The sequence below is a fragment of the Perca flavescens genome, chromosome 5 (assembly GCF_004354835.1).
Source record: "Perca flavescens isolate YP-PL-M2 chromosome 5, PFLA_1.0, whole genome shotgun sequence".
NCBI classification, from domain to species: Eukaryota; Metazoa; Chordata; class Actinopteri; order Perciformes; family Percidae; genus Perca; species Perca flavescens.
In genome coordinates, this window is record NC_041335.1 from 11,702,432 (window position 1) to 11,725,068 (window position 22,637).

The 22,637-nt window shown below is 41.2% G+C and overlaps 1 protein-coding gene across 1 annotated transcript in view; it reads left to right on the forward strand.

The window, feature by feature from the left end:
• Positions 1-925: 925 nt before the first annotated feature.
• The window catches only part of LOC114555639 (transmembrane protein 132D), a 32,904-nt gene continuing 11,192 nt past the window's right edge, over positions 926-22,637 (forward strand). The window contains exons 1-3 of the mRNA XM_028578181.1: positions 926-1,428; positions 6,785-7,661; positions 18,791-18,928. Of these exons, the coding sequence (XP_028433982.1) occupies positions 1,356-1,428; positions 6,785-7,661; positions 18,791-18,928 (1,088 nt within the window). The 5' untranslated portion in view covers positions 926-1,355. The remainder of the gene's footprint in view (positions 1,429-6,784; positions 7,662-18,790; positions 18,929-22,637) is intronic.

Consider the following 22,637-nt stretch of genomic DNA (forward strand, 5'->3'; position numbering starts at 1 on the left):
GTGTTGATACAAGTGTTCAAGTGTACAAGCATCTCTTTTATGCAACACCTGCACATAAAAATATAATGAAGGTACATACATGAATATACATTCTATCTATCAGTTAAGAAAATGAGCCAAAATGAGTTGAAAACCAAATCATTTTCTGATGCAACTGCGCTGCAAGCAAGCAATCAGTCAGTCAGTCACTCACCTTTGCTTTACTGACATAGCAACTCCATCAGAGGGCACTAAAAATCCAACTGTGCTCTCAACCATTCAGAGACCATTAGTATCTATCTGTGTAGAAAATCCTCCATAATTATGGGGGAAGAATAATAAACGTATACATTAAACAAGCGGAATTTTGCTGTAGAGAATTATGGAAATTCAGGGGAAAATAGAGTTACTTTTTTAATCTCCAAATGGTGGATGCAGTGTGTCTATTTCAGTAGGCAGTGGCCTCCATCATAAGAGAACAATCATAAGGTAAAACAAAAAAAGATAATACTTTCAGAAAAGTATTAATTTCTATATATAAAGCAAAGGTATTTTACTACTAAAAAGACAATATATTTTAGTTTGATCCTACTTTCAAGGACATCTTACAACTTCACACCATAAAGACTGAGAGGTGGGTAAAGTAACTTCCACTACATGCTTCCAAATTCTGCTGTAAATCTGAACATGTATCCGCCACAATGGTTATAGACTGTAGGTTTCACTCTGGGTCAGCACACAGTGAAGTCAGCACATTCGGTGTTCAACAATCAGTAGACAGAGAAGCCTAAAATGTCACGTTTGATAATTTGACGTGACAGTCAAAGCAACGCAGGGTTAATCCTACCAGTTGGTTACTGGACGTGGCTTTCTGAGCGGATGAACAGTGACAGATGATGAGTTTAGTGCCCTGAGGATTGCGCACAAGACAGTCAGTGATCTGCTAACAGCCGTTTAACTCCGCCGAGTACCAGCCGCGGCGGCAGACTGCGAGACCGACTCAATCTGGAGGACTTGTTCAGATAATTCGCTTAGAGGGGTAATAATTGGTCGAAACGGAACATTCTCCGTGACACACCCTCAGCTCAAGACTCCCACATCTTCTGACCGGACACAAAGTCTCAGGAGAGACATCTCCAGGGATCGTTACGCGCAACTTTTACGCACAACCGGGGAACTTGCCGTTGATTAGATCTCGATGCGCTGTCACCTGCAGCACGGACTACACTACAATCTGCACTCGCACAGGTGTGATTATGTTGATTGTGCGAACTGCAGGAATGGATGAAACGATCCGCTTCATGCTTTGCTGAAACGAGACCAAAGCACGGACACTGGGAACTTATCTTAAACAGCTTGCCGCGCCGGGTGCCAAAATGAGCTTTTATTACCAGAGCTGGAGGATCTTACAGATATTCTTTGTAACAATAACCGCAGTTCTTACACAAGGTGAGTGACCTGGAAGTAATTGTTTGCGTGTTGTGGTGTAGCCTATTGCAATCTGAACTGCCCACCAGGGATGAAAACAAGATCAGCTTCTGCCAAAGTCACTGTCACTGTTTAGGCATTCATACTGCTACAGCCTTCTCTAGAGGTCTAAATAATATATAAATGTCCTCATTTGTGCCACAAACTTACATCTTATACTCCACAGTGATACAGAGTTCCAGTGAGCCAAACATGGACATTTATGTATCATGGCGAAGGGTATGACAGCAGTGAGTGGGATATATTAAAACATTTAGAATGAAATCAGTGAGGAGTAAAATACTTCATCGGTTTATATTACAACTTGAGCCATGCCTTAATGCTCAGTACTTTGCTTCTCTTGGGGAGTATTGCTTTCCCTTATTGATGTCTGTAAGAAAACCGTGTTGCCCAATTTTCACAGGGCAAACACGAAGCAGACAATCTAAATTCCCAACTTTGATAATAAAGAAAAGCACATCACAAAGGCATTTACTGTAAAGCCTATAACTGCCTCATACTGTAGATGGCTATTTCCAGGGAATGCAGGCTGGCTGATCTATGTGGATAAAATGTTGATTTTATGTTTTTTTAAATCAGCTTTTAGAGCCTCATTGGACATAGCAATCCCTACCAATCACTGCAAAAGCTTAAGCCTCTCTCTCTCTCTCTCTCTCTCTGCCTATCTTCTCCACCCTCTCACTTCCAGGCCCTCAGGGCATTACATATAAGATCACAACATTATCTCTGTATGTTTCTATATGTAAGATGAGAATATTATGGTCTACTTGATGGAGTACTTTAACCAGGCCATGATATTTTTATGATAAGAAGTGTTGTCATCTAACTTTTCTCCTGGAAAGTACAAAGACCAGGCTTGTTTCCCAGCTCCACTGTTGCCAGCACATAATTCACCGTCATGACATAAAATAAATGGCACAACAACAAATCAGCAAAAGACATAACATTTGAGTTCAGAACAGGCAAGTGAAGTCAAAATCTTTGTGACTTTTCATTTAATTAGGACCGCTTTAATTACCAGCCCTAATTACAGTAGGTGCTTGGAGCAGTCACCACATTTTGCTCATGTTTCTAACACTCCTTTTTGGATCACAGTTTCCCCTTCTCTTTCTAGATGCCCTTTGAGAATTAACCACAATGCTGAAAGATACATTGCAACTTAAAAAAAAAAAAAAACTGGAGTACTAACAAGTTCAACCGCTGTTTACATCCCAAGGTGGGAAAATGTCTCCCAAAAGACTCAAACCTTTGTATTCACACGGATCTTTATCAGCAAGCTGTCAGACCCTTATGAGGGCATTTGGTGCTTTCTTAAAAGTGCATGTATTGGAAAGGTCAGCCAGTCAAAAGATAAAAAAAACACATAGTGCTAACATCAGCTGACAATAGGGAATATATTCTGAGTTGGCCTCTAGCTCACCCAGTAAGAGCATTTGCCCCATGTTGGCTCAGTTGGCGGCACGGGTTCTAATCCGACCTGCTGCCCTTTGCTGCGTGTCATCCTCCATCTCTCTCCCCCTTTCATGTCACTTCATAATAAAAGGGAAAAGCCCCCCCCCCAAAAAAAAATCTTTAAAAATTAAATAAATAGAGAATGTAGTCTGCTACAGGTGCTTAATTAGTGTCATTTGCATCTGGTCCATTGCCAACACTTATTTTAAAGTATTCATCATCAGCGTATTGCTAGATATGTGACCCATAACGCTAACATAAAGAAATGATCAAAAACCTTTAAAACACAGCATGAAAGAGAAACTTTATCACACAAAGAGCTCTTTTATTCTCTCAATTACTGATTAAAAAGTAGACATCCGTTGTTGTCCTCTGTGATGCATTGGGAGCCAACTTACTTCTGCAAGCTGTTTAGCACATATGGCAAAAGTCATTACTGCACATTAGAATTCACAGTGGTTCCTCAGCATTTTAATAGAATAATACAAAGATTGATTACAATTGGAGGAACAATGCTAAAAGACAAGCGCACTGAAAAGAAGCTGACATGCCTATGAACATATTTTAATATAGAGCCTTGAGACAAACCCCAGGGCAAAATGTAGCTCATTAGAAACAGCTGTGTTTTTATTAAAACTGGTGATGAGGAACATTACTTTGAAATGGATCTGTATTAATCCCTAGGTAAACGGTGCAGTTAGATACAGCACAGAAAAAATGTCAGCTAACTTACTACACTCTTTAAAGTTAAGTACCATGTTTACTTTCCATTTGAATGCATGGCAGTAAAGCCTTTAATGGAATGTATTGGCTTTATACATGTGGCATTTTTCTGCTCTCGCTCAGAGGTACAGTAGCGTTAGTTTCATATGAACAATTCTGCATTTGGACACAGAGAGTGAATATCAAGACTTGATCAACATATGATTTGAACATTGGTATTTCTTCTTCTGCCCCCCTCCTCCTCATAGAAAGCACTTAGCCTACATACTGTGGATAAATTTTTTTTTTTAAGTAAAGCAACAATGCAAGGCATTGGAAATGAGCAGTCTTGGAGAGGTGGCTTTTAGAGGCAGTTGTAGCATCTGGCAACACATGTTGTACATGTACATGTTGTAACATGGCAACACTGATGCTTTCTGACTCAGCCAAGGAGGAAGAGGAGCTCAGAGTATTCAAAACAAGTGATTTGAGAGGCTGGAACAGCTGGTGAAGCGGATTTGCTCTCGTGTTTATCAGTTGAGGCCAGGACTCTCATCATGATGAGAGGACCATAGTAACCAACAGTTTTGCTTACATTGGCTTCTTGTTAAATATCCAAACTATTGGTGAAGGAGAAGGATGCACCATAAACAGTGCCTACAAAGCCTGCTACAAAATAGACTTATGCTATGTATGCTTCATTTAAATAGTCTCCTGTGGGTTTTCTGGAATGAAAAGCATGTGAAATAACAAGCAGAGCACAGATGACCCATCTAGCCCAACTGTAAAGAGATGAGCCTGCATGTGAAGTACTTTGTTGCCACATTGGCAGTGCATTCTCCCGTCAGGAGACAGTGAGCCAGTTTATTTTCACTCCAGCTGAAGCTGCTGCCAGCTCCGGTATTAAATAGCACATCTGTCACTGTGGCCACTGGTAGGCAAAGCCTGGACTGCCATGTTCCCAGACCCAGTGCCTGCCTCATGCAGTGTGTCAGCAAACACGACTGACACTCTTGTCTGTCTGTGGAGGAGAAAGAAAAAAAAGATGCTGTTGTCTTCCTCCGAGGGCTGTTGGGTTGACATGATCTTGACACATGCTGTATATTCAACGCTGTGTGAAGTGTCAGACCATGATGACAGGCTCTTTGCTGGCGTGGATGAGTGAGGATGAAAAGCAGAACGGGCCTTGATAGACGTACCTGTCAAATCCCAGCAACCACGAGGGACTTTTCGACTGATATCGACGTAGAAAAGCTTCAAGCCTTCCTCGATGGATAAATAACAATTAATAATTCAGTGACATGACATGTCTGTGTCCGCCAACTTTTGTTATACTTTCACAAATGCATCTTATACAAGTCTATAGATCTAGAGATATTATCTCTTTTGTAGGACATTGTTCACGTTGGTATACCAGTGGGATGGTGATTTGTTTATCATTTTTATTCATCTCAGATGCCATACAGAACCTGTTTTTCCAACCATGCTAATGCAGCTTCATCAATTTGATTATAATCTGCCCAAGTAAACCCCAGTGTTTTTGTCCTTAATTCACCAAGTAGGGCAATTAGCCACCAGATAAACAGCGCACACTCAGGTCAGCAGCTATAATCTTCATAATTCTATCAAAATGGACGTTTAATGAGGACACATGATGGCCGAGTGACCCCTGCCCATGTCCACTGAGACACTTAACATTAAGCTTTTAAACCAGATCAGAGAATGTTTATGCTGTTGGTTTGTTTTCACTCACTTAAAAGGTCATTCTATGCACTTGCGATCGGTATTTAACAGTCAGACAGTAATCCTTGTGATCAATGTACGGCTCTATACTGTCCAACACAAAGCTTCTTACTTACTTACTTACTTACTTTATCGTACTGAATAACATACAGATGCATTTTCAGATGTATTTCTGTTTTAGTTAGATTAATATATAATTTCACGTGGTGATGCTCTACCATTCTTATTTTTTTCATGGAGGATCTGCTGGGTATTCAGAGGCCTGCTGACAATCTGAAAAGCCATTTTAAGCCCATTTTTTGATGGCTGATTTCAACCTTGTGCCAGATGTATCAGATCCCACCTTTCCTCCCCATATAGAGAAAGCTGATCATCCATGAGAGAGGTGAAAATGGGGCAGTGGAAGGGTATTATTGAAATAATGCAATGGCAGGCAATCATTTTTAAGTCAATTTTAAATTTGGAATAAGTAGCAGTAAACAAACAGGTCATAAAAAGGAACTTCTATAGGAAATGAATAATTCATATTTAGTATATTATCTTTCTGTGACATGATTAGTTACATGGATGATATTAGGGACTGTACAGAAATTATAAGGGGTAAAAAATAAATGTATTTTTCTTTTGGCTTTAGGTAGGACTTTTTATAATCTTTTCTCTAATCTAAAACTTTATTTTAGCTTTCCTTTGCAAACGCAGTAAACTGTTTGGTAGATAGTCAGAAAGACAACTTTAACTTGCACCATGTTCATTAAGGTGCACTTTACCATATGCAGAGGACAACAATTCTGTCTCTACATCAGGGGTTTACTAACGTTTCAATTGTTGTGCACATTAGAAGTTCCATTAAGATATTAAGATTTAAATTGGGGTACACAATTAAACAAGTTGTATCAATGTAATACTGTTATATTATTTTGATATGTTGTGGGGAGAGTGTTGCAGTCACGAGGAGGGTTCAAAGAAACTATTAATATCCCTGTGGAGGGCTTTGCTTTTTGTGCGAAAGTAAACATAAGGTTCGGCCCTCCTCACACCAATCGTTTTTGTACAGTCTCTTAGCAAAGCTGGAGTTCAACCCCTGCTTTTCCCAGCCTCAGAAACTAAAACAACCGTCCCTTGTTGTAATTTACATTATTTTACCTATGTGCTCTGTTACAGGAATTGTTCAGGTTAAGCTCAGAGGCCTTTTAGTGTAATACATTGATGCTCCACTCAGTTGATCAGTTGGCCTTGGATGACTTTTGGTGCTCAAGTGTTTTATGCTGGTATTTTTCACAGTATTTCATTCTCAAATGTCGAGGAGAAATCAATTCCTTAGTTCTGTTTTAGTTTCAAGTAGAATTCTAGTTGCTGAGAAATGTGGTATGACACATTCCTGTATCTTTTAACAAGCCTATTTGCTATTTTTACCTCACAGATTTGAGCAGTAAAGAGCTAACTGACTGTAAGAGCCCGGTGCCTTTCCCTGTCTACTTGCCTGTTAACTACGACGTGCGAGATGCTGACTTCTTCTTCCTGAAGGAGGCTGGGCAGGACTTCATGAGGAACTCCAGCATGCAGAGCCACACGCAGCCCTTTGTTATCTTGCGGGCCATCCGGCAGCCAGCTGTCAACGCCAGCTACGGCACTATGTCCACAGAGCAGCTTGTGCCTGGAGATTTGGTCCAGACTGTGCAGCATTTCAACGCGCCAGACGTCTTCACCTTTAACTGGAAAATCCAGGCCTTCGTGCTGACGCCTCGGGTTTTCTCCTCCAAGCCCAAAGTGCGGGTGCTCTTCTATGTTGCAGGGAGGGACTGGGGCAGGGGGGAAGGAACTGTGGATGAGCTACCGTGTGTGACAGTGTATGCTTTCTGGCAGACCCAGGAGGTGAGGGGTTCTTGTGCCATGGGAGGCGAGAGAGGAACCTGCATGGCTGAGCTAGCTCCAGCACCTAGCTGGTTTGCTCCGGGGTCAGAGGGCACCAGCAGGGAGAGGCAGGACCCGTCTACTGGGAACCCTGTGGAGCTGTACTACCAGACGCAACCCAAAGTCAATGGGAAGTGTGATTCTGTGGACGGAAGTCGTTGGGCTGGCTCAAAGCAGCAGCCAGAGTTTGTTCCTGTCACGCCCATGCAGAGGATTGGCAGTGTGCGTCTTCTGCAGGTGCCTAAAGGAATGGCAACGCTTTCTCGGCTCAAGCTCGGCAATGCCATTGTCATACGGACGTCCTCCAAACCACTGAAGAAGACTGATATCGCCACCTTCTACATACTCATGGCCAGCTCTGCTCAGCTGACCAACTTCACCCTCAGGTAAGACTGTGATTTCTGTTTGTTGTGGCTGTATTGCAGACATGCATATAGGAGTATGAGTTGAGTTGAAATATTGAATTTTATTTTATTTGATGGGGACGATGACAGTCCAAATTAAGTGGTCAATAAGAATTCAATTCGGGGAATCGTTCACTCACAGCATGAGCGCTCTTCTCTACTTTTTGCACAAATGCTGTGCCATCGGAAATATGGCAATATTGGAGGAAAATGAGATTCAGCATGGATCATGGCATTTTCTCTGAAAACATGACAGGGGGGCTAACTGTCTCTCTGAGAACTGTGGTAAATTATAAAAATACATGTTTGACTCAGTGAGCACAGCCTGACGACATTAAGGGCTGCGTCAAGAGTGGTAGTCATCAAGGTTGGCGTGGATCAAATAAGATCACGTGTAGCTTGTGACTCATTATTGCTCTGCTGTAAAGGGTACATTCGGGATCTGTGGTATATCAATGCACTGTTATTAAATATGCAAAGATCATGGGGATTACCGGCATAGCTCAATTACATTTCTTCATTTTTCAATGTTCTTATTCGACTGGAGATGAGAGCATTTGTAGTTCCATTTTAAAGTTAATCCTCCGGAGGTCTCTGTGACCTTTTAGGTACTAGAGGCTAATATTATACAGATATTCTTTTTTTTTTTTTTCTCAAAGAAATGTGCTGCCTCAAACTCCTGAGGTATTATCCTCTGGAGTACGAAAATACAAACAAACAAAGGAAAAAGAACAACTAAACTGAGTCTGTTCTCAGCATGTCAGTTTGTTGCTCCCCTTTTCAAGGTGAAATGATGCAACATGGGAGATCGGCACTTCAAAACTGGATTTGAATTAAATGCCTCCATCTCGCGATGCGTTTTATTGATGGTTTTCATGGTCATCTGCGGCGTGATGCCTTTTATTATCATCATCCAGACGGAGATCAAAGAGAACCACGTTGCGTTGCAGCATGTCTACATTTGTTGAGGTTAGCTGTCAGAGCAGGCAAGTAGAGATTTACGCTAACTTGATAAAGACAGATTTTTTTATTAGTATTCTACACTATCTGCTTTACTTAAAGCCAGCGAGTAATTGGCTGCCAGGAGATGTGAAATACGTTCTCTCAGTTATTCATTTGGGTCGTGTGTAGATTTAGATCATGGGTAAAGTGTGTCATAAATCCGTCCTTCACATTGTGTATTAATGATAATTTATGTTGCTGTTTGCAGTGCTGTTGGATGATGTCCAGTGAGGTGTCCTGACTTAAGAACTGGCTCAACAATAAAGTCCTTGAAGGCAGCTTATCTATGTGTTAGTTCCTGGCTGGGAAGTAGTTACAGCCTTTCCTCGTAGATTGGAAAACTCTGTGGTGCACAATCAATACCTCCTGGAAAATAAATATTGTAATTTCAGAGTTAGTTCCGACTTGACTTGCAAATGCATGCTTCGGTGGAGGCGAGCAGGTGAGGGGACAGTCATGGATTATTCATTTTTCACCTGGTCCTGGATTCATTCACTTAGACAGTCCCTTGCTCAGATCAATTGTGAATGCTGGAATAGGGCAATATTGATCGAGCCAATAGCTGTGCAGGTACGCACATGTACTCGTCAGGTTTCAGAGTTGAGTCTCTCAACATTTCTCTCGGGTTGTTCACTTCTTTTCTGGTGTGCCAAAAGTGAAACAAAGAAACAGGAGGCTGAAAGAGCTCTTCATTCTACGTTTCATGGGCTGTCTGGATTTTCCTGGAGAATCTGAGAATCGTTAAATTGCATTACAGACCTCGGCTTTGCATGACTTGTATTTTAAAGAGGCTAGACAATGTATTTGCATTATTTAGCTGGGGTTCCTTTTACCTTCTGTCAGGGGCGGATCTACAGGGGGCAAGGGGGGGCAGCTGACCCCCCACTGTAGGGCCTGCCCCCCCCCCAGCTGCCCCCCTAACTTTGGTGTCCAAAAAACTTTGCTTGTAAAAACAAACTGCCACTATGTGCACAGGCTTCTTAAAACATTGAAACAAACAATTAATGTATATTAATTCATAATAAATAATAATTGTAGATGTAATCTTAGCCACAAATACAACGGGATTGAGAAGGCTAGTCTAAACATAACTGATGTGTGGATGTAATAAATCTCGTCTTTTTTTAGGTTACTTATTAGCTACAGGGCCATACAGTCTAATGTAATACAAGAATAACAAGAGCTTTTCACATCTTGACTTTTGCAGGCCAGAGTAGCTGGACATATTAGCTGAAGCCTAAAAGTGGGGATATTGCCAGCTAAGAAAATTTTGAGATGTGCACAGGAGGAAGAGAAGGAGGGAAATGAAGAAGGAGAAGGCAGTAAACTGGAGAGACCAGGCAGGTCAGAGCAGGAGAAGACCACAGAAGGAGATGCAGAAATGAGTGAAAGAGAAGAGGGAAAGGAAGAATTGACAGTGAGGGATGAAGAGGAGGCTGCAGGTTCAGAGAGAGGGACAGAAGCAGAGAGTGATCAGGAGGAGGCAGGAGGAGGCAGATGAAGATGACAGAGAGGAAGAGGAGGCTACAGTTACCCCTGGACCATATGGTTGGTTTATATTCTCCTTACATATAAATTGCAGTACAGTAACATAACATGTCGTGACATGACGTGTTTTCAGTTTTTGGCTATTTCCATTCTGTTGTATATGGTATAGGGTTAGATATCTAAATATTTACATATACAACAAAAGTTCACTCTTCTCAAGACACTTTACAGATAGAGTAGGTCTAGACCACACTCTTTAAGTTACAAAGACCCAACAATTCTCCCAAGAGCAAGCATTTGGTGCAACAGTGGCGAGGAAAAACTTCCTTTTGGGCAGAAACATCAGACAGATTCAGGGTCTTGGTGGTCGCTGGTTAGATACAGATGGATACAGATATACAGTTACAGAGAATTATGATTAAAAATAATGGTAATTATAGTAACAAAAAAGATAATGGAACTATGACTAGAAATAATAGTTGTAGCAGTTTAGGGCGTAGCAATTTAGGGCATAGCAGGGTGTTGCGGGGCGTAGTAGGGCATAGCAGTTTATGTATGGGGGTTCCCATGTACCGTCATCCCCTGCCACCCTACCAAGATCTCTCGCTACCCCTTTGCCCCCCCATGTAAAATTTTCTAGATCCCCCAATGCCTTCTGTCTCTTGATTTTTGCTGAAGCAATGAAGCCAAACAAAAAATCCTGATTTCCCCCCCCTTCATTTTGTCACTTTTAATCATCGCTGCTTTAATTCATTTTATCAGTCACACATATTTCTGAACACAAAGCAGAGAGCAGAAATGTCGCCTCCACCTCGTCTTGTCTCCTTGCTTTTCCTTTCTTCTTTCTCTCCCCTCAACTCCTATCTTTTCCTCCTCTCCTCTCCTCTCCTCTCCTCTCCTCTCCTCTCCTCTCCTCCTCTCAGGGCTGCACGGATATGAGGAAAATATCTAATTGTGATTAGTTTGACTGATATTGCAATTGTGATATGATTCATGATATTGAAGGGACTGATCATTTTTGTATACATGTTTGCATTTGTATTGAAAAATATTAAAATTAAAAGGATTATAGTGTGATTTTTGCGAGGATTTAGTCTGTTGGATACGATTTGTAGGCCGGGACGTCTCAGAACCACAATACTTACAACTCAGAATGGTTTGACCCCCTGCAATTTGGATATTGCACCAGAACATATTTGGATTTTGATTCATTATGCAGCCCTATCTCCTCTCCTCTCCTCTCCTCTCCTCTCCTCTCCTCTCCTCTCCTCTCCTCTCCTCTCCCTAAAACAGTGCCCAGTCTGCCAGGGGTACTTGAGTGGAGGAAGGAAGGGTCAAGCGTTTTGGGGTTCTGAGGGGTTTGTTAAGAAGAACTGGGAGGGAGTGAAGGAGAAGGTGTGTGCTTGGTTGTCTAAATGGCAATGGTTGCTACCCCAGCTGTCATATAGGGGAAGAGTTCTGGTTGCCAACAATTTGGTTGCCTCGACCCTTTGGCATAGGCTCCTTGCTATCGTGCCAAATAAAAATAAAATTGCCTCTTTTAGACTCCAGACAGCTCAAAGGATATTACATAACTGTGGCCCCAGCTGGCTAGAGACAGTCCGACTGCTGCTGAGGAGAGCTGCGCGGTTGGGCTACGACAAGTAGCTTTTCCTCCTACAAACTGAGGATATGGACCTCCCTGGGCTGACCTCTTTCTACAACTCTGTGCCGCAGGCGTGGCAGATACTAAAATCTTCTCGCGATGCAAATGAAACTCCGGGAATGTGGCTGTTTGAAGAACCTTTGTTCTTCAACAACTTTTTAAAGACTCGAACATTACAGTCTGCCAGCCTGCGGGCCAGTCTCAGAGAGGCTGGGTGTACCAAGCTGGGTCACCTGATGAAGATGACTACCGCATCTGTTGACGTCCTAAGAGCGAGTAGCAACATCCCCTCCATTGGGCTGATCAACTGGGTGGTGAATGAAGTCTGTGCTGCCCTAGAGCGACCTCTGTGTGGTCAACGGAGTGAGGGGAGTACAGCTTCCCCTCTCTGATCACCCCCAGCTGTGTGGGAGTGGCGGGGAGAAGCAGGCCATCTACTGTCTTTTTCAACCTGTATGAAAGTCCTGAACCTGCGGTATTTGGCTGAGCTGAAGGAGTCGAGGTGGACTGAGTTTTTTGGTCCAGACGTTTCCCCGTAAGGCAGTTGGCGTTTCCTGTACAAACTGCCCGTTGAAAAGCAGGCAGCAGACCTTCATTGGAGGATTGTACATGCGGCTAATAGCGACGAACAGATACAGAGCGCACCTAGATTCAGAGCTAGGGGAGGGATGTATTTTTTTGTCTTCAGGTGGAAACATTTGTTTGTTCAGTGTCCTCGGCTGTCACATCTGCTAGAGCTTCTTAAAAGGTGGGTTCAGGATTTTGGGGAGGATTTTTCTTTGGAATTGTTCAGTTTTGGTCCAAAACATACAAAGCAAAAAAAGTCTTTTGTTTGCAACGGCAAACAGGGCCATCTGGCTAACACGCAGGAACCGGGCTCAGGGTGCTGGTAGTGTAGAGCCAGTATTGGTTCTGGAAGGACTGGTCAAGGCCCGATTGAGGGTTGTCATGTTCCTGCTTTTATTGTGTTTTGTTTGTTCATTTGCACTTCCTGTTTTATTTTGTCACTCTTATCCCAGGTCACTTGTCTTCCTCCCGTTGTTTGCTTTCCCGCCTGTTTGATTACCGTCCCCGCCCCTAATGTGTTTCACCTGTTTGTTTTCAGCTTCCCCGGTCCCCATTCATAAATACTCACCAGTCCCACTTCCCAGTGCCAGATTGTAGTTGTATGAAAGTCACTCTCTCCAGCGTTTTTCCCCAGTGTTTGTTTTTTCCAGTGTTTCTAGACCTTTTGCCCTGGTTCTCGACTACGATTTTTGCCTGCCGTTTTTGTACCTCTGCCTGCATTTGTTCTCGGAACAATAAAGACTGTTACTTGTGATACCTCTCTGAGTCGTGCATTTGAGTCTGCCACTGTACCGTGACAAGGGTGGAACATTCCTACTACCAGATGATGGACAATTTGCTGGTTTTCAGTGGTTTGTGGGCTGTAGGGGGAGTGTTCTGCTCCGTGGGGGAGGATGAGGAGTCGATGGTTAGTTTTTGATCGGTAAAAGCACAGTTGTTTTGATAGTTTTTTTTTTTTTTTTTTTTCTTTTTTTTTTTTTTGTTTTATTTTCTTTTGTCTTGTTTTTTTTTTTTTTTTTTTTTTTTGGTGATGGTGGATCTTCTCTGAAAAAGGTCCAATAAAGGGACTTTGAAAACCAAAAAACCTCTCCTCCTCCTCTCCTCTCAGGTATCACTTAATTGGAAGATTGGCAATCTCGTTAGAAAGCTTTGTAGTAATTAAACCTGTGTGATGGGCAGTTGTGTCTGGTGACTTTACTCTGAAATTCATTTTTTTTTGCATCCCAAAAACATGACATAATAGACTCACTGTTAATCAGTAACACAGTGCTACCCTCCCCCAGCTTATCAGCACATTAACAAGCCCTGTGCATTTCGGTCCTCAACAGCTGTCTGTGCGCTTTATCACTGTCGGAATGTCCCATTAAGCTTTGCTTAATGCTCTCTCATCAGCATGATAAACCTGTTATTGATGTCTGTAGCTGGAGTCAAGGGACATACAAATTCGAGGTCGATTGACAGAAAGACAAGCCACACCTGTCGGTTTCTGCGAAATGAACCTGCCACTCTCAGGGAGAGTTTGATACAGGTCAAAGATAAAGTGTTGTTATTCCATCATCACACACCCATGTGAAGGGTAATTAGATGATCCCTTTAGTGTACGCTCAGAAAGGTGAGTGGAAGAAGTATGAGCTCACAGTTTAACTTTTTGTTTTCTTCTTAACGGCTATAAAAAGCCAGCGATGAAGCACAATAGTTTGGCTTGTTCTATGGGTTTTATTTAAAGGCAGCAGTGTGGCGATAAATAAACCCGAGCTTTTGTATCAACAGGCCACCGTGTCAGTGAGCTCTGCAACCAGGGAGTCTAATCAGTCATCTGTAGGACTTTTCACATCCATTTTTAGTGCTGTGGTGCCTGCCATCTGGCAGGCGTGTTGGCATGAATGTCTCTCCAACTCCCTAAACGGCTCCATAAGTACGATAAGCACGTTGCCGATGGCTGGCCATCAGACTGGCTAAACGGTGGACATTTGCCTGCATAATAAACGATTGCATCTGTTTCCGATTGCACTGGGGTTCACCGGTGGTACCGTGGCCCCGCAGTGATGGATTCACAAAGCCAAGGATGGTAACACAAATTCTATCAGGGAAGCAATTACAAACCTTATGTACTGTAGCATCTCGATAGCAGCCATGGTGATGAAATGCAACTGGGCCTGGATGTGTAGCCCACACAGAGATTACAATCTATCTCGCACCGTAGGTCTTTGATCAGACTCAGTCTCTGTTTTCTTGAATTATGTATTTTGCTTTTTGGAATAGTGCTATTGTTTTACTTTCCTTTGTTGGTCACGGCTCTGTGATCTTTCAAATAAGTTTAAAGAAAACAACATTCTACAAATACATATGGGAAAAGGAACTGAATGATGAAGGCCAAGTTTGCATGTCAGTACCAGTTTGCATGTTTGTGTGTGTGTGTGTGTGTGTGTGTGTGTGTGTGTGTGTGTGTGTGTTTGTGTGTGGTAGCATTTTTTCATGTGCGGGAGTGGATGAAGAGTATGTAAAAGGTAAAAGAATAGTGCCACTCATGCCGTGCCTGGTCAGAAGTGAGATGGATGGCAGGTGCAGCACATGAGAGCTGCTTTTCTCACACACTGTCAGCTTCAGTCTCCACAGCCATCCATCTTCCCTGCCTGGTGCCTCCCTCTGCCCACTGCCTCCTCAGGGCCAGCTAACCAAAGCCATGGACACTTGCTGCTTTCAACCACTGAGAAGAAAAACGCCTCTTCCAGTCGCAATGGATTTTATTAATGTGGGTGGAGGGCTTAGAGAGAAAAAGAGCTTCAGATAAGTCTTCTTGTTACTGCCACTTTTTATTAGTTAAACTCTGCTCCACGCAGCTCAATACACAGGTGTTTGATCACAGCAGGGTATGTTACACAAGTCATTACTAGATTAACAGTCCTCCTAGGTTTTCTAATTAATACACTGCATGCCATCCTGCTTAGTACCTCATTGATTATGCCGGATTACATTGCACTTACAATTCTCTTCAGTCAGCATCAGTGGTGCTATTTATATTATATACAGAAATAGGAAATGCCAGTTGGGGGAGGCAGCACTTTTTTAAATCATATTGCAATTCTTTGATAGATTTTGCATGTGCAATATTCAATGCATAACATGTGAATGACGTTTTCAGCCACGCTAGCACCATGGCTCCAGACTGAAATACCTAAAAAAAAAACATATAGGATAGATTAAAATTAAATTTGGTACAGACATTTATGGTTTGCAGAGGATGAATCCTAATTGCTTTAGTGATCCTCTGCCTTTTCCTTTAGTGCCACCATGAAGTTCACATTCACAGTGAAATATCTCAACTAATTTGATGGGATGCCATAGCATTTGGGTCAGACGTTCATGTCCCCTCTTCAGGAAAAAACAGCAATAACCAGATAATAATAATAATAATCCAATACTAATCCAAATAATAACCCAGCAGTGTTAACACTTGGTTTATGCAAAATGACATGACCATGACATTTCATCAGCCTTGGGTGGACTTTGAGTTTAGTGGTACTTAATTAGCAAACCTTAGCATGCTAACATGCTAAATTAGGATGGTAACCTGGTAAACAGTATACCTGCTAAATATCAGCAGGTTAGCATGTTAGCATGCTGCTGTTAGCATTTAATAATTAGCACCACCCGTCCTCAAAGCATGGTGCTGCAGGTTGCTGCTTTTTTTTATCATATCACTATTTATTGTGCGTTTTTAAAAAGTTTTACCACATTTAAAAAAATCTGCAACATTTATATTAACTATGTTTTTTGTTATGTATTCCAAACATATCAAAACAGAAGAAAAAAAGCACTAAATATCAAAATCTATAAATCTATCTAATCTATAAAAAACTCAGTTATGCTGAGGCGTATATGGTTGCCGGTAATAGTAACACAACTTGCTTTCTGGCGGAAGAGATTTTCAGGAGCTGAGCAGTCAGAAAAACAGTGACTGTCAGAGCAAGCGATGGAAAGATGTGACACGGTAAACAGAGCTTAAAGAAATGCTGGGGCATCTCAACCCTCAACACGGTCTCACAGGCAGAGACGAATGAATCTGAGCCGCAGCAAAAACCGAAATCACACAGAACACTATCAGGCTTACTAAAGGCTTAACGCAAAGGTTTTAGCTGCTTGCGGAAGATGGACATCCATCATTGTCAGGCAATAGTATATACGCTGTGGTATTTTACGTTCCCAACATTATATATGTGTGTATGTAGCGCTTGTTTTGTCTGCACAAGGTCTGGGTATACTGCACAGCAGGTCTGGGTATACTGCACAGCAGAAAAAAACAGGTCTGAAAACCTTCCCCTTCCATGCCTTTTGGAAAATTGTAATAGTCACAATCATAAGATAAATACTTCATCTGAGACTGCACATTGTGTGGCAGTGTGACTTTAATTAAAAGTTGGTTTGAAAAGTAATTGTAGAAACAGAAATAATTAACATGGGCTATTCTATTACCTCTTTTGTTCTGCAATTAACAGGATAACAAGGTGCGCTCTGCTTCTTATCACCTCATCTTTCATCTTCCCTAACCAGAAAGTTCATAGCTTCTAAATCAACACTGCATGTATTTCTCTTTAATCCTTTAGTATTGTTGGCCACCCCTTTCTGTTCGCTACCGTAATTCAATCTAATGCAGAGTACACAGAGAAGCTACTTTAATTTACTATACTAACACAGAGCACATGCAGCCCTACAATATTTGGCTCCTTTTTGCACTTTCTTTGATGAGAACTGCTCACAGCCAGAGTTGGAATTCTCAATTTGTTAGTTCAGTGTGTTTCCTAAGACACTCTGCTGCAGAAACCTCTGTTGCCAGAGACTTAGAGGTTATGGTAAAAAATATCACCATTACATGTCCACTGACTCTAAAATTGAGGCATTCAGCAGTGTTCAATCATGGCCAAAAGACTTATGGGTTTTTTATTTTCCAGCACCAGATGATTATGCCTTTTAGCCCTCTGCTGCTCCCTGGTTTCACCTGTGTTAATCAGATGAATCGGCTGCTGTTGTGTGCAACTGGAATGGAAACCGGCAGTCTCCGGAGGTCACGATGGCCCAAGATTAACACCATGATTGAAAAAAACACTGCACAGTCATCCCTTTTTAATTGTGACCTTTAACCTGTGAGCTCTTCGTCTGTTTGAACCTTTAGCGGTGTCACAAATGCCACAAGATGAGACAAATCCAATCTTTCTCACAAAGGCAACAGAGGGAAAAAAGGGAGACCTTTCTATCTTGCACTCCTGTGGTTAAGGCATTGGATCAGACATTGTGGCTCTACAGAAAGGACTTTCCATGCTGAGATCAGTGGCCACTTAAGACCTTCCTTCCAGATTACATGTGCAGATGTTGGCACGGACAGGGGTTCACACACAGAGCTCACCACAAATCCATTAAGAGGTCATCTTAAATATTTCAATTAAGGTAATGCAAGTTGGTAGACTGATTTGTTTCAGGCCAGCAATGTCTCCTTTCTTTCAAAGTCAAACTCCCAGCCCAAAGCAGGAGAAGTGTATAGATTGCTGTTGCTCCTATCTTAGATTACACCTCCTCCTCAGAAATTCATAATGTGCTTAACACTTTGTGTTTATCTCAAAGATTCAGAGATAAACCCCACAGCTTTGCAGGCAGATGAAAACCAAAGAATTATACGAGGATGTTCTGAACTATTTCAGACAGCTTGTCTGAGTCTCATTATGAGTACAGAATAATAAAGGAGCTACAGTATACTTTGTGAGAAAAGTTGTCAATATGTATTATTAGTATTGTTGCAGCAGAGGGCTGGAGTTTTACATGTGTGCCTCGTCTGGACTTACTTGATTGCAGTTCTTGTAGATGAATATCTCATTAACATTTGACCTACTGCAAGCTGTGTATGCTGGCCAGGCCCACTGGGAAGGTGTACATGCTTGGCTGCATAATGTGGATCATTTACAAATTAGAGGCCAAGAAAACGAATGGTCATTAGTACAGTTTAAATAATGAGCACACAAAAGGATGAACACAAAGAACAATGCTTTCTTCCAAATGCAAGAGGTTAGGTAGGTGGGTGGCAGTAACTGATTTTTATTTTTGGACACTTGACACAAGTCAACAACATTCTGTTCCAAGTGAAATATGAAATGTATGAGGCTGCCTTCTTGTAAGAGAAATCCTGGACAGGTAGTTTGAATGAATGAATGAATCAAATATATTCTATGTGAGCTGTAATAATAATTTGTCACAAGCAAATCCAAAAAAAAAGAAAATAAGTTTGGTTATGTTTGGTTAATTGTTCACATTATTTGTCAGTTAAACTTTGGAAAAATAAACCCGGATTCCATTGGTTGTTAGTACGGGACATTCCACATTTACCACATTCTTGACCTTTTTCGTTTTTGACTTTCCACAGAGCGACAGTAAAGAAAGGTGTGACCTTTCGAACAGCGACACCCAGTAACTCTTTACTGTGGGACATCACTCTGGATATGGGTGCAGATGGAGCCATCGCGGTTATTTGTCAGAGGAAGGCTCCTATACCTGGGAAAAGGCAAGTCGCTTCTCTTTACATCACTCTGTTGGCCACTGTATGCTATCAATGTGTATCTAGTGTGTTGTCGCTGGGGGTTTATAAATATTCATAGGATTCAATTGCTATTGTTTGAATGGACAAATAACAAAAGTCCAAAGGGAATTTTTCATGTACTGTTGGTTGCCAGTGTCTTTGGCTGATAAAAGTGGTGTTTTTGTAATGTATGTCCTGCAAATAATATCAGTATTTGTCTCAGCACTTGTGGAGTAAAAGACAAACTACCTGCACTGTACAAGCCTGACAGCGGCTTACTGCAGAAGTATACTGTGCTGCATCCTGGGAGGACGTCTCTTATACTAAGCACAGGTTTGCTGCAGGTGCTCCTGTAAAGTTGCCCCTTGTAAACAACTATTCCTTTTCCCCTCTTTATTGTCCACTTCTCATCTGTGCTTTAATCCTTTCTAAAGATTTACCAGCTGTGCAGATCCATGCATTCCTAGTATGCAGTAAAACATATTTTAACCTATGACTTAAAGGTTTCAAGCAGGGAAGGTTGTTATAGAAAAACTGAGCCATTTTCAAACTAAAACTAAAACACTAAAACTATTTACAAGACATGTGCAGCTTAGTCTGATCCAACTTATCTCATTGGGCTTCTAAGAAGTACTTAACTTGCCCCTTAACCTCATTAAAAAGAGCTACACCCTAGCAGCCTCTCAGATGTCCTTTTTATTTTCAGCTGAGTGCATTTCATTGAAACGAGGTGAGCTGAGGTCATTCCAGAGTTAAGTCATATACCGGTAAGCGTGGCCAATGCCTCCTGAGATTACAGGACACCTTTTATAAAAAGGGCAGAGGAAACACAGGGTAAAAGGTTTGTCATGCCCTTTTAAGCCTTATCTGTCTTGCGTTGTTGCCACAACAGTAGCCTTAATTTAAACCTCTAATTCAGTTCATATTGTATAGGCTATAACCTTCAGGAAAATGTAATGCAGAAAAAAAATACTAATATATTTAACAGCCATGCTAGTGGCTGTAGGCCAGCGGTACTTGCTAAATGCTAACATCAGCACGCTCACAATGTTTATCTGTGTTTTAAGCCCCCAACGTCTCCTTCTAGGCAGCGCTGTCTGGAAGGCACTAGGATTAGGCTATGGTTATGATTATGGTTATGATTATGGTTAGGGTTAGGGTTAAGGTTAGGTGCCTTGAAGTCAACGTTCGCAGCGCTGCCTGGAAGGAGACGTTGGGGCTGAAAACACCATCGAGCGCTCACAATGACAATGCTAGCCCGCTGATGTGTAGCAATTATGATGTTTACCAAGTTGACCATTTTAGTTTTGCGTGTTAGCATGCTTTTACCACCACAGACCACTATTGGACCATATTTCTGAAAACATTTGTACGGTAGTGAATGGGGAAAAACTAATTATTTTTTGATCCCGTTTGAATTGAGCCATGAATTACACATATGATGTTCGTCGATTTAAAAGATAATTTTGCAAGTCAAGAAAGTCTCAGTTTGTTGAAAAACTGTTGAAGTATAAGACTGTGAAAATACTTACTCACACGAGCAGCGGATCTTGCTCGTTCTTTGTTCTCGGCTGATAAAAAGACGCTGTATAAAACACATCAGTGTATTTGATCACATGCAATTCTTGGCTCAATTCAAACAGGATCAAAAACCTTATCAGTCTCTCCTCATTCACTACCGTATATATTTTTTCCGAAATAAGGTCCTATGAGGTCTACCGGAAGGGGAAGGACTTCGGAGGGATGTCATTAGTTGTGCAAGTATTTGGTTAGAAACCAAAATTACTGGGCAAATTAAAATGTTGACTTGATGATGGTGCAAGATGAAAAGTAAAGGGATTACCAAAGTTCATCCTAAAGGAGATAGTGTGGAGACATTTGACTTAACAACCAGAAATGCAAGCCCCACTCACCCACCCTAGACCAATGGTTCCAAAGAGTCAAAGCTGTCAACTGTATGGAAATTATAACAGCAAAACTACAGTTCAGGGTGGACATTTATTTAGAGAGGTGGTCACCTGTGTACCAGTATACAGCAAACAGCAAATAGAGTGTACAATTTTAACAGATTGGAATACATTACAAAATACTCTGAAACTTACATCTCTAATCCTAATTTTCACCCATTAAGCTTAACCTACAAAACATAGTCAATTCCTGTTCTTGCTGATAAACATGAATCATATTCATACATATATACTTAATCATTTTATTTTAATTTTTTTCTTTGCTGTCTATTTTTTTTTATTGCATGTTCTGTGTGTTATGTGTATGACATGTATATGTATAGTTGTGGAGTATGTTACCATTTATTTCTGTAGCCTCTTGGCCAGGTCATGTTTGTAAATGAGAAGTTGTTCTCAAACAGTTTACCTTGATAAATAAAGTTTTTTTTAAAAAGAAAAAAGGTCACTTATCATTTGGAAAGTAACTTTTCACCTGTGTATGTAACTTCATGTAAATAATATCTGTATCTGTACTATCTTCAGTCCTTCCAGAAAAATGTAAAGTTTTTTTGTGATTGTTGCGGGCAAAAATCCTTGATTATGTGGGACGTTTTCTTAAAAAATGCGATGGAATATGCGGGATATTTATGCAATTTTTTGCGATGAAAAAAGAGAAAAAAAGTGATTCCCCCACACCCTGCTTTTCGATGATGTTCATATACTTATTATTCGTTAATTACGTCACTTCATAACGTTCCCATGGCAACAGGGGAAAATGGCTGCTGTGTGAAGTAAACGCAACATTTTTCAACTTTCTGCTAAGATATATGTGACTTTTTTGCGTGGAAATCGGCAATTTATGCAGTGAAAGTGCGGCGTATTTGAAAAAATGCAGCCCCCGCATAAATATGCAGACTTTGGCTGATTATGCATTGAATTATGTGATCGCTTAATCGCGTTTTTCTGGAGGGACTGCATGTTGCGTAGGACTCTTTGTCAAGGATCTTGTTTTAATAAATGTTAAAAAAAAAATTAAAAAAAAATAAAAATGCCAACCTAACGGTGGCACTAAAGGAAAAGTCAGGGGATCACCAAAGTCAATAGGATCTATCCTCTGGGGACCATGAATGGATATGGATAGATATTTGTGTCTGGATGTAAGTTGTGGGCCGACAGATTGACCGCTAGCTTGTCATCTAACGTTAGGTGAGCTAACTGTTCTAACTGACCATCCAGTTGTCTTGAATACTATTTATGTTGTTGTTGTGCACTTGCCTTTAATTCTTTATTTATTTTTTTTGCCATTCATGTTTGCCAATGATCCAAAAAACGGATCCATTGAGATTGAACTCAAACAGTAAGATTATTTCTGCCTCTAGAGCAGCTCCAAGAAACGCTTGTAAAACTAAAGCTCTAAGCTGTGTGTGAATGGTTGGCATAGCTGGTAAAGTACAAGTGTATACTGCCAACTTTCTCAGGATGAAAAAACAAAGTACTAATAAAATTAGACAAAGAAAAACCTTTTTAAAGTGAACTTTGCTTCAATATAAACTAAAAAAAGATTGATTTACTCCCCGTACAGGATAGGTTTATACTTTTAGGAGCTAAACGTGGGTTTGTCTGACTCCTGAAAGGTCATACAACAATAGACAGACACAGCTTGCTTTAAACAGAGACAAAACACTGACCTGGTGTGCTTGTCATAATGTGTTTGACCTCATTAAGTTGTTTTCCCCATTTGGCATGGA